An 18,942-nucleotide genomic window follows, 5' to 3' on the forward strand; every position below is an offset into this window, starting at 1 on the left:
GATCCCCTGTTTTCCGATTAACATATGAATATTAGTCCGCCGTGATAGCAGCTTAATCTCATATTGATAACGATATCAGTGATGATTAAAAAATATCTTGGACATACGAATTACTAAAATAGTGGATACTTTAATCTCATTAGATTCGTATGAACCGCTGTTCTCGACTTTTGCTTTTCCTTCGACTTTGACTCCATATTCATAGTTTCATGTGACGAATAAATGTCCAACGAGGGAAAAACAACTCCATTGAGTTCTGTCGGTATGAGTATGTTTTTTTAAATTTGTGATAATTTCTTCCCTTTTTGATTAATTTTTTCCATTGGCTTGATTAATATTTCCAAAATGAATAAATGAGTAAATGAATAAATGAATAAATGAATAAAGGAATAAATAAATAAATAAATAAATAGATTAATGAATAAATACATTATATTTCCGCCAAGTTTTTTGAAGACAGTTGAAACAAATGTACAGTGAAATACCGTTGCGTATCACAAGAAAATGCAATTGAGTGACCCTACTGCAACTGGGGAATTATCTCTCATCAGTATCACTGGGCGGACAATTTTACTTGTGTCGCGGTCACAGCATGAGTCGAGTTCTCGCATCTGGTTGATCAATAAATCATCCCACAATAGGATTTTTCGATTATGTGACGAATTAAATTTCTCTGCGGTGCGCGTCCGTGAATCCCTGCCTGCGGCCGGAATAACAAAAATGAATGAATTTTGAAAAAAATGTGAAATAAGCATTTCTTGTAGAGCATGTTCCCATTTACAGTAGATCTCTCCTGACACGTTTCTTTAAAATCACTCATTACGGGAATAATTGTGATATTTAATGACCTTTATCCACAATTTCAGGCAGTGATAATAGGCATCGGTTATTGACCGAGCAGACAGTCAGTGTGATGCATACAGAAGATGTCAAAGAGCGTATGCAGGCGGTGAGAACACAAAAACGTAGTGAGATGATAAAATGGGATAAGTCAATGTCGCTTCAAGATCAATTTATTGAAAATATTCTGCAATTCAAAGGAAATTATTCTTCTTTTCTCTCAGTTCTCCAAATACTCAGACACGTTCCTCATCGATTAACGAACACACAGAAAAACCTAAACGTAAATTACACCTGAACATAAAGCGTATTTTACGTTTATCAAAACGTAATTTCACTTTGCGTATAAGAGCTGACAATGATGATTTTGAATGCATCGCTTTAAACGTTTTCTAGATTTCGTTTCTAAGTTATTAACAATCGAAGTCACTTCTCATACATGCACCCCTATAGAGATTTCTCCATATAGAAAGATGCTATATTATATGTCCGATATAGTAACGCAGTTTCGTGCTAAATGTAAAAATCTCCATAAGAGCCAATGTATATGAAGCGACTTTAATTGTTGATAATTTGACGACGAAATCTAGAAAAATTGTAGAGAAATCCATACATCATTCAACTGTTCCTATCAGGGATGCCCAAATTTGTAATATTTTGCGGTTAATATTGTAGCCCTTAATTAGATAACATCACCCTTGAAATTTTTTGAGTACCTAAGTATCAGCAATTCAAATATTCAAATGTTCAACTATTGTATCAATCAATAATTTAAAGGGTTAGATCACTCTAGATTTTTCGAATAATCGCTTTTTTTTATTCTTTTAAATGGTCCCTTAGGACCTCAAAAATGAGATCCCAAAAGATTATGGCCGGGAAAAATTTCTAAGTACTCGATTTTCGAATTTTAGTACAAGGCCGCCCGGTCCGCAGCGAGCTCCTTTTGTGAGCGCTATGGGGGGATGTACTTTGGGGGAGAGGACCAGATATACGGCAGATGTTATTGGAGGCAATTATTACCTGACTAGACTAGAGTTTTATTCTGTTCAGTTTCGTCTCCCAAATAGTCGACAAGCGTCTGTTTCAGTCAGTTAGGCACAGCCAAGCATTTGAAAAGGACGCTATTCGGTGAACACTTGTTTTTCTCAACACTTGCAAGCTTTCTTTTTTTTTCCTGAGTAGTTATTAACTTGTTTTTATAATGAGTGACAAAGTAGTGTATAGTGGTAGAAAAGGAGTAAAAACGACACCTGGCAACAGCAAGAGACCGAAAATAGCTCGAAGAAGACCGTTGAATCACCATGAGTTGGAGGCACCAGATGACTTGAATGTCAGTACATACGCAAAAAAATTGAAGCAATCGGATGATCTGTATGATATTGAAGTAAATCCAGTTTTTGGTTATCATATGATAAACTTTATTGCAGTTTTTTCTGCTATTTCAAAACGTTGTCGTTTGTAAGGAATGCAAATCTCAAGTGAAATTTACCGAAAGTGGCAAGGGCGGTTTGGGATTCAAAATAGTAGTATCCTGTGAGAATTGTGCAAAGACTGAGATACCGAGTTGTCCATTTATTGAGAAAGGCTATGAAATCAAACGTAGAATTGTAATTGCCATGCACGGAATAACAAAATTTTGTGCATTCATGGAATTACCTCGGCCTATTTTTCACTTATTCTACGATAAGATTGTCAAAAGAATATCTATTGCAACTGATCAAGTGTGCAAAACAGTATGATGAGAGCTGTAAAAGAAGAGAAAGCTATTTCTGTTGAAAAAGGAGAAATAGGAATTATAGTATCAGGCGATGGTTCGTGGAGAAAACGTGGATTTACGTCCTTGTATGGCATAGTGACTCTTATTGGCTATAACTGTGGAAAAATCGTAGATTGCATAGTGAAATCAAAATACTGTAAAGCGTGTGAGTATTGGACTCAAAAAGAAGATACTGCAGAATATGAGGAATGGGCAGAGAATCATGCAAATGAATGCGTTGTGAATCACGTAGGATCAGCAGTAAAATGAGAAAGCAGAAAAATGAAAGTCGATGCAGTTGTTGAGATATTTCGGCGCTCTGAAACTTTACACCAGGTCAAATACACCCACTATATTGGTGACGGTGATTGTAAGACTTTTAAAGGCATTACAGATGCTAAACCGTATGATAATTTCACAGTACTCAAGAAAGAGTGTATAGATCACGTGCCAAAACGAATGGGTACCTGCCAACGTGCTTTGAAAAAGATGACAAAATGTCTCGGTGGGAGGGGCGAGTTGACTGGAAAACTTATAGACGAACTGTCTATTTATTATGGATGAGCCATTCGTAGAAACTGTGATTCAGTTGAGAACATGAGAAGCAGTATATGGGCTACACTGGATCATAAATCATCTACTGACGCCAAACCACAGCACGACAAATGTCCGATCGGAGAGGATTCATGGTGCTCATGGCAACGGGCTAAAGCTACAAATAGTTTGGCTGAGTACAAACATAAGCCAGCTCTTCCAATTGAAGTGTATGAAGCTCTCAAACTAATCTACGAACAACTGACCAATGCCGATCTTTTTATTTGATGCATCGGCGGTTACATACAAAACAATAATGAAAGCTTCAATTCGCCTGTGTAGGCATTGGCCCCAAAATCCATTTCTAGTGGTAAAACTATGTTGGATAATATAGCTAAAGATATTGCGGTTTGCGTGTACAATGACGGGTTTTCATCAATTTTGCACATAATGGAAGCAATGGACTTAGAAATCGGCCCGAACAGCTACGAAAGGTGCCTGGAGATCGACAAACAGCGCATAAAACTTGCAGAGAGATCGCTGTCTGAAGCTGTAAAAGAGTTGCGGATCGCTTTAAGATCACATAGAAAGGAAATGGAAGAGCAGGACACTAATCTGGAAGGCCAATTGTATGGTGCAGGTATCGCAGATTAAAGGTATTGCAAAATTATTCATGATTTTCTACTACTTAAAATTTTAACGCGTTTATCTCAAAACTGCATTTTTCAAGTTGGCCGGACACATAACTCAAACAATTTTCAATCGATTCACTTGAAATTTTGACTATATCTTTAAAAATATATTGTCTAAAGAAGTACGTAGGATTTTTTTTTATATTGCATAGTTCATTTGTTATTAACAATTTTCTGACGATTTTTTAAAAAATTTTGTACCTTTTACATTAGAAGTGCGCCATTTGGCCAAAAATCAATATATCAAAAAAATCCTACGTACTTCTCTAGCTATTCTTATGTATAATCAAAAAAACTTCAGTGATTCATCATAATTTAAAATTTACAGAAGCTGTTTGTCCGGCCGTATACCCTCCAAAAACAGAGACGTCATCGGAAAAACGCTGCACATCCACCATTTTGAAATTAATCGCCATAAAAAAATTATTGTATACAGTCAATGATATGTATAATAAACACCTTTTCTTGTAATCTCGATTTATTTTGTAGTTTTACTGAAAAAAAATCATAAAAAAGCCTATTTTTGCATCCTTTAGAGTGACCTAACCCATTAAGATAGGACCCCTTAAGATAGGAGGATTGATGATTACTTGTGTAATGGCAAATTCCCTTTCAAGAAATTTGAATTATTCACTTAGTAGTAAATTTACAGTTTCATATTAACAAATTTTAAATATATCATTACTCGTAAAAAAATCAGAGTATTAATATTGTATTGTTTGAAAAATTGAACCAACATATTTTAAACCTTCAATAATGTAAGGGTCAAATCCTTGTAGTATTACAGAAATTTAATATTAATGGGGTAACCGACGTCGGTGGCCGAGTGGATTAGACGCAAGTCTAGTGTGCGAAAGGTTGTGAGTTCGATTCCCCGTGGAACCGAATTTTTCAACGGAAGGCTCCGGCGAGCGGGAGGTTGCTAATAGAGGAACCGCCTGTACCGGCATGGGTTTTCTGTGGTTTCCCCATGTTACTTCTATGTTCTATAGAAGTGCGAATGCGGTACAGTGTAGAATCCACAGCCGCATGCATAGGGTTGGATAGAGTGCCGAATGGGACCCGAAATAGGGACTCCGAGGCCGTAAAAAAAAAAAATATTAATGGGGATCTCTGGCCCCTATCAACATCCTATGTAAATTTCAGCTTAACTCTCGATCACTCGCTCAATGAGCGCGGCGCCACCCGTTTCCTTTTTTTATATTTTAGTGTTTCTCGACGCTTAAAAATTCTGAAAAAAATAGAGTTCTCAATTCAATACTTTTATTAAGCGATGGCATTGTCCGTTTTTTTCTCGGGAAATTTGTTTAGCTAAAAAAAAGAAAAGAAACGTCGAACGGGCAGAAAAGCGGCGGAGCGCGGCCCGGTACGTGTGAGTCCCTGCCGGCCCTCGAGCGACAGTGTTGCTACATTCATTACTACACTTGAAATGCGCGCATAGCGGTAAGCACCAAGGTGGCAACAGCGCGCTCGGTTTAACTCAGCGGCGCTGCGCTAACCGTGTGACGGATGAAGTCTGGCGGCCGAGCGCGAGTGATCGAAGGTTAAGGATGTTTATCCAAAATCGCAAGTATTAAAAAATTTTTTTTTTTCACCTGAGAGATGAAGTTATTCCCTTTATCTTGATAAAAATTTCAATCCACCAACCCACGTTTATTATTTAGAAACGGAGTGGACAAAATGCACCAAACGCATGCCCTAATATACGCTTATATGGGATAGAATCTTTCAAATATTTCCTTGTTTTGCGCGGGTTCGATTCGGTATAGTTTCGCACATTACCTTCATATTTATTTCTATTGTTAGAGTCTTATAGTAGGTGAATTATAAATTTCAACATAAATCCCATAAGAGCCTGTGCATAAGGAAAAATTTGTTTATTCTGACGAGACTATTGCGATGAATTTTTTTTCAACATCAAAGAAGTTTCATACGTCCCGCTATCAGCCAAAAAAATATATAGAATTTTCTTTAAACATGAAAAAATAAGATTTGCTGAAAATGGCTAAACATCCTTAGTGTAATCATTTACCCTTTTCGAATTGAATGCCTTAGCATGAATTGACTTATCTCACATTCAACCGGTGTGTTCATTTGATAAATTAATACTTACACAGAAACTCCGAGATGTCCTTGACGAAGTCGGTGATCGGCTGAACGATATAGTGACAGAAGCTGTGGATGAGGGAATCGAAAGTATTGCGAATTTCGGCGCCGTAAGAAATAATGCCGGAGACACATTCCATATGGATAAAAGGTGTGATTCTTTTTCTACAAAGGAACAATCTTTGGAAACATCATAAATGATATTCCTAGACATATGAAAGGACTCAAGATAGCGTATAAATATGGATAAAAAATATACATAGGATGTGAAAACTTCATGTCGATGTATTTCAATGGGGAAAATCTCAGTAGAGTTTCACAGAATTTTTTTTTTAAACTTAATTTTTTCCTACCAAGCATCCTTTTTCAGATACCCCCAGGACGTGGGAAAAAATAAATATTTATAACAATTACACGCCGTCAGGAATGAGATCTTTACCTCTTGTCATTCCATTATAATTTTTCTATTTTTTAGGAAGACACAAAGGAGTGAGAAACTTGCAGAGAAACATTTCAAGACAAGAAATTCATTGCTGACGGATCTGTTTAACGAAGACAGGCATATCAAGGCTGCCTACAATATTTGGCTAATAATACTGTGTCTACTGTTTTTACACACAATTTCGCACGATCTCATTGAAAATGGGACGATGGAGATTGGGATTATGACGATATCCACTGGTCTAGCTCAATTTGCCCAAGTCATCAAGATTTGGTTCTTTATGACCCTGTTGTCATTCACCGTTTATGGGTTCCACAGTTTCTGGGCTCATCAACGACTCAAGTTTCAACCGAAATCAATGGTTCTGAAAGTGTGGGACTACACGTGGTTATCGTTGTCAATTGCATATCAGTCGGCCTTCTTATTCTTCCCAGCTCGGGCAGTATTTTTAGCCAATTTTCCACCCCCCTGTGCTTTGATAATCACGATGGAACAGATGCGGATGATGATGAAAATTCATGCTTTTGTGAGGAGCACAAGTTCTAGAGTTATTTCTCATAAACTTCATACGGAAGGAAAAAAAATGAATTTCCCACGATTCTCCAAGTTCCTGTATTTCATGTTCGCACCGACACTGGTTTATCGAGACAATTATCCGAGGTAAACTTCTTATTGATGGATTTCAAATGCCCCAATTGAATTGGATGTGAATAACAATACTCTGCCTATTAATAATTAGTATTGCTAATGGTGACCGCAGAATGCCCTAATGAAGGAGGTTTTGAACAAATCTATGTGAGCGGTTGAAAAAAAATTTTTTTTGAATTTTTTTCTTTTTCTCGTAACCAAGGGGAGACTACACTAAGAGAAGAACAAACATATTGTCAAATAAGTCTAGTTTGGGCCAACAAAATCGCTAGTTGAAAATTGCCAAAAAAGAATTTGTTTAGTTCGAATTTGAAAGTCTCAAACACGAATAATTGTTCTGCTTTTGACAGCAACGAATTGGCTCAAAAGGCGGATAATTCACACCAAATAGCGCCTTTTCAGGATGAAAATATCTCATATAGACGAAAATTTATGAATAAATATTTTATCCCTAAGTTACACAATTGCTATCATATCATTATTATTGTTTCATTTAAGAGTTCATTTCTTGTCTGTGATTGTTAGACAGCCGAAACGAACAACTACTATCCCTTGTTTCGCATAAAACAAAGATTTTCCGGAAGCAAAATACGTGTGGGAGTATCGAATAACGAAGAAGTAGTGCTACAGATGACATTTCTTGCATGTACAGAGAATGCAATTTTTTTAAACTACTAAATCTATTTTTGCGACAAAAATTTTTCATTCCGGCGCACTCTCTACATGTTTGGCACAAAAAATCCTTTTTTGATCCTTTTCAAAAAACTATTTTCTTGGCACAAGTAAAACTTGTTTGAGAACTTTGTCGTTTTTTTCTCAGTGTACTATGAGTTTTTGTCTCCAAATGGGCTCCCCGAATTACCCTCACGGGGATGACATTTCATTTTGTAATACCCTGTATATGCATGTAGAAGTCAGCGGACTGAGGCTGCGACAAATAATAATGTAAATAGACATTGTAAATACACATTGTACAAATAGTTACATTGAGTAAAAATTTGAAAATTTGAAAATATAGAATATTTTCTCGTCAACATTGCAATAGAATCGACCAAAAACTAATAGAGCTCAATAGAAATCCAATGGAATTGTCTATCGAATTCGCTAGGTTTTTCTATGAAATTTTTCGTTCCATACGTGAAATTGAGGCATTTGAACAATTTTCAAAGTTTCGGTTCATTGTGATCTCTTGTGGGACTTGAAACTCTTCGGAGTTTGCTCATATTTCAGTTTTTTTAAGAGCCTAATAAATACTGACAACAGCTTCACTATGACAAAATTCAGAAACTCCAATTTCCCCGCGGTCTCTCCTTAAATCTACTGTACAAATTTTTTCATAATGATTGTCTCCTTACGAAAGGTACTGAAAAATTTTCCCATCGCCTTTAGATTCGATGCTATTCATCGAAATCTCAAGGAGTTCACGTCATCCTATTTCATTGCAGATTTGAATTTTCAGCACAAAGACCATCAGGTGGAGCTTCGTGATTTCCAACTTTCGGGATGTAATCTACATTTCGTTTTTCATTGCATTTTTATACGAGCGATTCATTTTTCCGACATACCGTGATTGGGGAAGAAATTCAGTCTCGGTGCGTGGGTTTGCACCGAAGTACTTCAATTCAGTTCTGCCGGCATTGGGAATGTACCTGTGTGGATTCTACTGTCTTCTTCATGCCTGGTCCAACGCTTGGGCAGAACTGCTCAAGTTTGGTGACAGATTGTTTTATAAAGTGAGTTCCTTAATTGATAAATTCTGTGCATTTGGTAATTCTATTAAATTTTGAAGCATGTTTTTTCCTCTTCTTAGCAAATCCTAAAATTTGCTGTTTTTTGTTATGCCACGTTGTAATCATACATACTCGGAATCTTATGACAGATAAAGATAGGTGGTTACAAAATTTTCGGACTTGCTAAGAGGAAAACAAATCAAAAACTTAAAAAATCATTTTCTCATGATCTAATACATATTATAAAGTAAAACAGACACTTGGATTTGTTCGTTGGAGAATAACGAATATTTGAAAGAAGTTGAGATGGGATGAAAATTATGGTGCAAGAAGCATTTTTAAGCTAATAACGTGAAAAATGACGTTTTTGGTGGACATGTGGGGCAAAACGGGTCGATTCTTTTTAATATATCCCTTCATATAACAAAAGTCGTCCAATGGGTCTTAAGGTCAGACGAAGACTTAAATTTCATCGCAGTCTCCTCTTAACCCTCGATCACTCGCGTTCGGCCGCCAGCCTTATTCATCCGTCGCACGGTTAAGGTTTCTGTTGTGTAACTTTTTTCGATATTTTTTGCTTCAATTTTTATCGTAGATAGCTCTAAGAATTAGCTTTAAAATAAGCAAATTATAAATGCAATTGACCATCGCAAACCGGAGATACATTTTTTTTTAATTTCACACGTTGTTAAATGCAGTTTCACCCTTTTCAATTAAAAAAAAACAGCTCGACATTTTTCATGAAAAAAACACAATGTAGAAATAGTCTCAATCAATCTACTGAAAAAAAATGGAATTGATTGAACATTTCATTTTCTAGAAATTACCATAGAAACTTGGTTTTTTTTCCCAATGGGTGGGACAAGTGAGTTCAGTACGCGAGACGTGGCAACATACTCAATAAAACAAACCACGAATTCAGCCATGTTAGGAGTCACACGAACAGAGAGACACACTGCGCGTGGTTGCCACAGTCGACACCATTTGGGGTTACCCGGGTAGAAATTCAACCGGGGATTCAGCCGCAACTCGGGTGAGCGCGAGCTCAGCCTCGGCTTGCCGCTTGACCCGAGTTCACGCCGCGACACGCCGCTCCATACCGGCTCACAGTCGAACGCTCATCANATTGTTCATCTGAAAAAGCATGCCATCTTCACATTTATTCGATTGTTTTTTCGCTCAAATCACGATGCCATCGGACCTGTCAAATCATTATTGAGGTTAAGTATACTGGGATTGAGTAATTGGAGATGAACCTGAGGTTGAGCAGTGGCCATTCAACTAAAGCCCGGCGAAGCGTTTCGCGTAATAGTCTAACGCTGGGCTGTGAGCGCGTGACGCGGCTCAACCTCGGGTACATGTGACGCGCGTGGAGTTTATCCCAAGCTGGGGCGGAGTGGCGTATTTCTAGCTGGGATACGGATTCCGAGCTCGAGCGGCGTGATTTTTACCCGGGTGGCTGAATGCGCACGTATTCATGTATAGTTCATTCATGTATGCGTGAGCCGAGTCGAACTGTACAGCAGCAAAAGTTTTTGTTTTAAGCCGGGTTCTTCGTTTTGCGAAATACCAGCCCAAAGTGTGAAAAATTTCAAGTGTGACTTTCTCGGGACAACAACCTTAACGCTGCGCCACTGGATTAAACCGAGCGCGCTGTTGTCACCTTAGCGCTTACCGCTATGCAAGCACTTCAAGTGTAGCAGTGAATGTAGCAACACTGTCCCTCGAGGGGTCGACAAGGACCCACTCGCACCGGGCGGCGTGACGTCGCTTTTCTGTCCATTCGACATTTCGTTCCTTTTTTTAGCTAAAAAAATTTCCCGAGTAAAAAACGGACAACGCCAGCGCTTAACAAAAGGATTGACCTAAGAACTCTGATTTTCTCAGAATTTTTAAGCGTCGAGAAACACGCTAAAATATAAAAAAACAAAAACGGGCGGCGCCGCGCTCTTTACTTTACGACCTTCGTTAAGGAGAGTCTACAATGGACGCGCGTTACTGAGACGCGTGTGTTATTACGTCCACGCAGTGCATTCCGTGAAGGTCTGTGCGCAGGACCGTGCGCAACCCGCGCCAACAACTGCCAGTTTGTTTTTGGTTAAGCGACATATAACCTATGCACAATAAAAAATGAACAAAACTCAATTTAAATGAAAAAAATTTTATGTCTTCCAGGGAAAATACCTGTCAACCTTTTTAGCACGACCTCAAGGATGGTAGTGATGGATATTCATCAGTATTATTTCAATTAACCTACAATCAATTCTTTTCCCATAAGAAAATGTCTACGGAGAGTATGTTTGTGGAGATAAATTCAAATTCAACAAAAATGTTGAATTTGGCATATTACCCTTTACCACTTGGCTACTGATTTAATCCTAAGATTATCGGTAAATGAAAAAAATTCATGGAGTCATTCAGAGCTAATAAAATCAATAATTAAACGTTAACTTAACTTTCAAATCAGCCATTGAAATTTATTAACATAAAACTGCGCTTTTCCAAGAATATTTTTGGCTAAAATTATTATTTTATTGTTTATTCAGGAAATAACATAAGATTATAATTAAAATGAATAAATGATGGGTCGACAAGAGTTATTATGTTCAGAATTTAAGATCAATGATTTGGGTTAAGAACATGAGATCAATGATTTAGGTTTTTTCTATGGGTCATCAAGTTCAGCCAGGCATTCTTCTGCAACTTGTATCATTCGCCTGAGACAGTTAACTCTCTTTCGCTTAGGTAGCAGGGACAGAGTGTATGAGATGATCGCAGTAGCTTCACGAATCTTCTCCATTTCTGAATCTGATTCTGTCATCGTTGGCGTCTTGCTAGCAATTTTTTCCAGAACATCGACGGTTTTTGAAGCAGCATCGACCAGCTGACCACCCCATTCACCTAATGTATTCCATTTTTTTTTTGTGGAAAAAGTCAGGAGGTGGTACAATGGGCTTAATTGGATTCTTCTTTTTTATGTCTAATCTAATTTTCTTTCTCAACTGTATCAAACCATCCGCCTCTTCATCATCAGCTGCAATATTAATTCACATTAGAACTTAGACTACGTATTATAACTCAAGTACTGGAACATACAATTATCATCTGAGCTGCTATCACCAGTGAATATTTTTGTTTGGAGAGGAATGAGCACGTTTTGACAATGTTGAATTGGGCTTTTTGGATTTCTCGCTGGCTGGTATCTCTTCTTTCCCAGCAGAGGAATGGGAATTTTTTTCATTGTGGACGTTGATGTGATGAACAAATTCAGATTTCATCGGAGACACATGGGTGGGTGACGGGGTCTCGCTTTTTGAGGATTCATCACAGGATTTAGAGTTAGGCAACTGCTCTGGGACGGTAATAAATAAATCTTCAGTTGGTATAGACAGCCACGAAGGCAGGTCGATTATTTCTGGCTCTGGTTTGTAAACTGGTACTTTTTTGGACTCATTAACCAAATTTAAGTTGGATGTAGTCCTGAAAAAATATCACCACAAGAGGGAAATCTATAGTACAATGGCGGCAAGAAAAAAATACCTAGAAATTCACACAGCATTTTTTTATATCTCGCGAAATGAAATTGATAATGAAATTGATAAATTGCTCTCGTGGGTGCAAATAGTTCCGGAGGAAATCCATGGCTGAGTAATACTGCCACTTAGATTGGTACACCTGGACCAAGCCATGACTACCAGATGGAACTTTCAGCGACGCTTGTTCCTTCTTGAATTCTCTCAATAGAGTATCTCTCAATGTTTTGAATCTTGTAGAAGCCTCAGGACCTTTTGGTATATTCAATAAAGTATACCAGACATGGTGACATGATGAAGAAGAAAATAAGCATTTTTACCAGTCACAGGTGGTTTCACAGATGCTCCGATGGCTTCCCAAGTTAGAGATTTTCCCTTCGTGTCTCGATACCCTGGAGATTCTTTACACCACAAGGGCGGGTTTTTCTCAACCAGAGAAATTAGTTGTAATGCCTGTGAGACATTCATGTTCACTCAGAATCGGTAAACCGTATGAAGGTAACAACTGAAGAGAAACAAACAAAATCAAGGACATAACCATCATAGTTGGGTATTCGTTGAAGACACGAACGAATTGGCTCTGAAATATTGCTTATTAATTATGGATCCATACAAGCAGTTGATTATGACGGTCAAAGCTTTGCCGCAGCTATGGGATGAAAATAAAAAACTTTTCTACACAGACGATGAGAATCGTCAGCGTTGGGACATGGTCGGAAAGCAGATGATTCCTGCCATTTCTGGTAAATTTTTTTGCTTTCCCACATCATTCTCCACAATACGCAGATAATACTTCAAAAATTTCAGATATTTTCTATTAAATATTTTCAATTGAAAAAAACCTGGGTAAAAACTGCAAAATCTGACAATTGAGTGGGCAATAAACAAATAGTTTTTCTGACATAATTCCTATAGAATTTCCTAGCAAATATGGTCGGATTTTCTATCGAAGCCCCTTTTGCTTGCTGATTCTGCTAAGTCTCCAGCTTCACCATCAGCTGTTGACCTTACTCAACAACCATTGATGACACTGGCTTATTGCTATAGTAAAGTTCCAGAAGATGCAAAAATGAAGTTTATCAGCAAGGTCTTGACTCTCACTGAGGCTCTGTCAAAAAAGAAGAAATAGCCTGAGTCCTCGAATGATTGACTAGATCATTATGCTATTCTTACAAATTACGAGTTGTAATTTTCTTTTTCGTTCAACTCGACTTCTTCAATTTGTTTATCATTTTGTTATAGAAAATCCTGGAATATTCTAATATGCCGAACGTAGTTCTTGTTCGTGATACCATCAAACCAGACAACCCTTTAAATTCCTAAGGCTTTTTTTTTATAAAATCAAATTTCTGGGAATGGATTCATGGGAGAGACTTGTGTTACATGGACCCTCCAAAACTATTGATGCCTGCCAAGTTAGTGGTGACAATAAAAATTTCTTGGTATCATTTCAAATTTATTATCTAAATTCTGCAAAATGTAACTATTCATCACATAATTTCTTTAAAAACTTTCTTCAATCTTAGGGCCCCAAAGTGTTTCATTTACTCTGATGATTTATCAATGATCTGGGTGTATGTTTTGTTCATTCTACGCTCAATAAATTTTTATTCAAACAAAAAATCGAATTCAATGGTTCTCTAACTTGAAAAACTCATTCCTGTGAAGTATGCATTGGAAGAAAAACGTGTCAGTAAGTGTGGGTGTCAATCAAAAAAATTAAATTGATCAAAGCAATTTGCATTTGATCGATGGATTCTGAAGACTCTGATGCCATTGTCCTCGGTTGTTTACTGTTAAATACCTTCATCTTTAGTATTTTGTTAGCTCTAAAGACGAGAAATTCTCGAAGATGGTGGGTGAGGCCAGTCAACCAGAGTCGAGACGATAATGGTTATTATGAGAAAATATTTAAAGAAATGAAAATGACTGATTATGAGGAATTTTTCTCGTTCACTCGAATGTGGCCGGATCAATTTGATGCATTACTGCCTTTGGAGACTGAATTACGATTAGCCCTCATTATCGTATGTCCATTGCACCCTTCCCCGACTTCCAACAAGTCTGTACTTGAAATTGTCCTTTCGATTCCAGGTATTTAGCCCATGCCGATAGTGTGAAATCTAAAGCCTGGCAATTCCGTGTGGGAAAATCAACCACTTATGTCATGGTACCAGAGACTTGCAGAGGAATTTACCAGGCTCTCCAGCCAATCTACCTTCCCTCCATGAACCGACAGAAATGGAACAGAGTAGCAAGAGGTTTTCTACGCAAGTGGCAATTCCCAAATTGCCTGGGAGGTCTTGACGAAAAACATGTCATGATAAAACCTCCACGAAACTCGGGAACTCAGTACTATAACTATAAAAAACGTTTTAGTATTGTTTTGATGGCAACATGTGACGCTTCATACCGGTTCACATGGATCGATGTTGGCCAATATGGTGTGAAGTCTTCATCAACTGAATAATAATTATTTATACTGATAAATCTTATTCATTGACAGGATCTATCAGTGATGGTGGTGTATGGGGTTGTTCAGACCTGTGCTCAGCTTTGAATGCAGATCAAGTTGATCTACCGCCTCCTAAAAAGTTACCAGGATCTGATAGAACTACACACTTCAAATTCGTTGGTGATGCAGCATTCCCACTAACCAAGTTCACATTGACACCGTACCCGGGGAATAATTTAGACCCCGCGAAAAGAATTTTCAATTACCGATTGTCCAGAGCCCGGCGGTGTATTGAAAATGCATTTGGGCTTTTATCATCAAGATTTCAGATTTTTCATCGAACACTGGCTTGGCATCCGTCTGATGCAACTTCCATAGTCAATGCAACAGTATGCTTGCACAATTGTATCAGGGATACTGAAGCTGCATACCCGTAAGAGGCTCGAAGATACAGTGCATTGTCTGATTGGCAACGAATCCCTCGAGAAATCAGAAACGCTGATGTAGCTCGAAATTCTCGACTTGCTGTTGAAGAACGCGATGTTCCTCGCGATTATTTTATTTCTCCGACAGGAAATGGTCAAGCTCCTTGGCAGTATAATCTTGTATATCGAGGGCACAATATTAACCGGTAGATTATGCAAAAATGGTGAAGTGTTGAACAATTCAAGTTGAGTTCAATTGATGAATCTGTGTCTGAGTTATTAATATTTTTTAAGGTAATTCTAAGATGATCTATAGTTGCCTAAGGACTATACTATAGTTTTAGAGATTTTCAATCATCAAATTTGTTACTTAAATTGCATGAGAAAAATTTGAAAAAATTAATATTCAATCAGTATCATACAAATTACATTTCGCAACATTTATGTATACATACATAAAGATGTATAATTAATGAAGACCTATCACTACCATCATTGAGCTCGTGCTAAAAAGGTTGACATGTATTTTCCCTGGAAGACATAAATTTTTTTCATTTAAATTGAGTTTTGTTCAGTTTTTATTGTGCATAGGTTATATGTCGCTTAACCAAAAACAAACTGGCAGTTGTTGGCGCGGGTTGCGCACGGTCCTGCGCGCAGATCTTCACGGAATGCACTGCGTGGACGTCATAACACACGCATCTCAGTAATACGCGTCTATTGTAGACTCTCCTTTACTCGCGTGGTGAGCGCTGCGCCGCCCGTGCTTTCAGTAACGCAGCGTTGTTACGTTCATAGGTACGCGCCGAGCGTGCGGCGAGCGGGAAACAGCAACAGCGGAATTGAAAATTTTACATCCTTCGTTACTCGCGCTGGGCGGCACGGCGCCGCTTTTGCGTATGACCCTCAACAATTTATTATTTTTCGTAGCCTTGATGGATTTTCAGCGGATAAGAACCTTGCTAATCCATTCTAAATGATTCAAGCTAGGCATTCTAATTTTTTCAATTTTTTGAAAGCTCAATTTTGCAAGAGGCAAGCGAAAATTTGAAAAAGGCGGCGCGGCGCTGATAGCGCGAGTTCTGAAGGGTTAAGCGAGTGATCGGGGGTTAAGGGTTAAGGCTTAAATGCACTAATTTATCTACTGAACTTTATCATGTGTGTTCTAATGTGTCGAAATAAAATTATTCCATGAACTATTTTTCCCTCATCCAGGACTGGTGGACAGCAACGTCGCTCGAAATCTACTTTCGGAAGTGGAACGTTATAGTTCACGATTGGCTCTACACATACCTCTACAAAGACTTTTACGAGATTATCGTACCAGGGAATAAGTACGTTGCCAGCTTTATGGTCTTCGCCATTTCCTCTATATTCCATGAATACATTCTCAGCGTGAGTTTCCGCCTGTTCTACCCGATGATGTTCGTATTATTTATGGGAACTGGATATCCTCTCGTCTATGTAACAAGAAAAACCTCGGTCCTTGGCAACCTCTTCCTCTGGTTCCTACTCGTCTTCGGAAATGCAATTCTTCTGAGTTTTTACTCTATAGAATACTTCGCTAGGATGAATTGTCCTGAGTATGGAGATGTTATTTTGGACTTATTTATGCCAAAGAGTTTTTTCTGTAATAATACTAATTTTGCTAATTAAGCGTCTACATAAAATTTTCAATTGATTGTCTTCATTATTTTTGCTATTGAAATGATTTGTGAATTTTTATTGAGATATTCAATTAAATAAATTGAAAACTGTTGACAATATTTAAAAAAGAATAATAAATGTTGGATACCTATTTTTATTTTTATTTTGAAATAGGACGAATAGAAAATCATTTAGAAATGAATGAGAAATTCCGCATCGCGATATGGCATGCTAAAGAAAAGTGGACGCAAAAGGATGACGTATGAAATAATTCAACAGAAATTCTATTGAATTCCTAGTTGAACAGCACAAGAATCCTATAGGATTACTACAATTTCATTGAAATTCTACCTAAAATTCTATTTGCTTCTTGTGCCGATTTCTGTTGAAAATTCTACAACTTCCCACGCGTTTATTAATTGACTAGGGGGTTATGCCCCCTGCTCGCCAACCCTTATATAATCCACATATGACTCCCATGATCCCTATCTGACCGTTGTGATCCTTAATGTGGCCCTCGTGAACCTCATTATACCCCTCGTTACCCATATTTTGACCCTTAATTTTGGAGTCTTAATTGCGATTACCAAATTTTCATCACCATAAGTCGATTTGGATTTTTATAGTATAGAGAGATAAGTTGGGACAGAAAAGAGTCAATATAGGATGATGCCAGCACTTTGCTTTCAAATTGCAAGAAGATTAGAATGAAAAATCAGTCATTCAATGGCACAAAAATTATGAAATTACGATAATCAATTTTTGAATAGTGAGCGTTGGAATCATTCAATAATTTAGCTAATAAACAAATTAAAAATATAGACTTTTCAAGATTTTGTTAGAAAGGCCTTCTAATCTAGGAAATCTCAAAAATCTCGAAAATCTAGACCTTCACCATTACTCCTTATGGTAACCTGCATTAATTTAAAAAGTAGACCTTTCAAGATTTTGTTAGAAAAGCCTTCTAATCTAGAAAATTGCGAAAATCTCCTCATGGTAGGCTCCCGCCATGCCTTCATGATTGAAAATGGCAGTGTTGCGGCAATATGGCGGTAGTAGCAGCGATGATTTTAGCGACATTCTGCGTGATAATTTGAAAAATGTTCATTGCAACAATCAACCCGATAATTTTATCAACATGAAGAGTCGTATTAAATATCATATCAAATCCCATTGACAGTTGCGTCACCACTTCCAATCATGGCGGCAGTCAATCCCAACGTGATTGATGGCTGCAGCATTGACAAATTCTAACATTCGCCATGTGAAAGTCTATTATCGGAATTTAATCATTTTTGTATCATTGAATTCCCGATTTTCTATTCTATATCCTTCTGAAATTTGTAAACAAGGTCCTGATATCACCCAGCAGATCTTCATTTTTCCATATAATTTATTCTTTACAGATTGGGATTTTCTCTACAAGAATTCTGGAGAATGATTTGTATTTGCTTTAATTACTATAAATAATGAGGACGGGTGGTGGCGCTCGTGAGAGGTGGTTTATTGGGGGTTGCGTCGTCAGTTTTTGGGAAAAAGTTATGCATTTTTTTGGTAAATATTGGAGGAAAAGTGACTGTGGGGGTTCCTCAAGAGGCAATCTTCCAAGGGAATAATAAATTTCCGATGAAATGGTGAAATCTGGGAAGTTTGAAGACTGTTTTCTCGGAGGGCTGGCGACGAGGTTAGGTGACGCCTAACGAACTAGGCTAGAGGAGTGAGAGGGGCAGAAAAAAAACTGGCGGCAAGCACCATGTGTGAATGTGGAAAGGAGGTTATATCGGGAATTTGGGGAAAATCCACGTGGTAGTTGATGGTGAGGCTGCAGCTATTCTGCGAGAGAAACACATTGATGGGGAGGAAAAAAGGAAAGGATTTGGTTGCTGAGGCAAGGCAAGGATGGGTGTGTGACAACCAAGGAGGGAACGAGACAACATGATTGTGTCGTCTATGTTTTTGGGAGAGCATCAAGGGACTTTCGGGAAATATGGGGGAAAACTTTGTGGAGGCGCCTCAGTGGACGAATTCTGAAAGGAGTGATATTTTGAGAATGCAGTTGACAAATTGTTGTTGCTAAATTGGCGGGCTATTGGGGGGGGCTATGGAGGGAAGAGCCGACAGTTATCCGGAGAAA

At 37.9% G+C, this 18,942-nt stretch overlaps 1 protein-coding gene across 2 annotated transcripts; it reads left to right on the forward strand.

Annotated features, from left to right (window-relative positions):
• The first annotated feature begins 590 nt into the window (after positions 1 to 590).
• On the forward strand, positions 591 to 16,927 carry LOC107042462 (sterol O-acyltransferase 1). 2 transcript variants are annotated; one of them, XM_015263515.1, is made up of 6 exons: positions 592 to 678; positions 867 to 949; positions 5,940 to 6,079; positions 6,404 to 7,030; positions 8,478 to 8,751; positions 16,377 to 16,927. In XM_015263515.1, the coding sequence occupies exons 2-6, from the start codon at positions 914 to 916 to the stop codon at positions 16,815 to 16,817; spliced, it is 1,518 nt and encodes a 505-aa protein (XP_015119001.1). In that variant the 5' UTR covers positions 592 to 678; positions 867 to 913; the 3' UTR covers positions 16,818 to 16,927. The 2 variants fall into 2 exon arrangements, with proteins under 2 accessions (XP_015119000.1, XP_015119001.1); XM_015263514.1 differs by having other exon boundaries at positions 591 to 949.
• The last annotated feature ends 2,015 nt before the right edge of the window (positions 16,928 to 18,942 follow it).

Source organism: Diachasma alloeum, unplaced genomic scaffold, assembly GCF_001412515.2.
Source record: "Diachasma alloeum isolate Michigan unplaced genomic scaffold, Dall2.0 Dall_scaffold_00472, whole genome shotgun sequence".
Lineage (NCBI taxonomy): Eukaryota > Metazoa > Arthropoda > Insecta > Hymenoptera > Braconidae > Diachasma > Diachasma alloeum.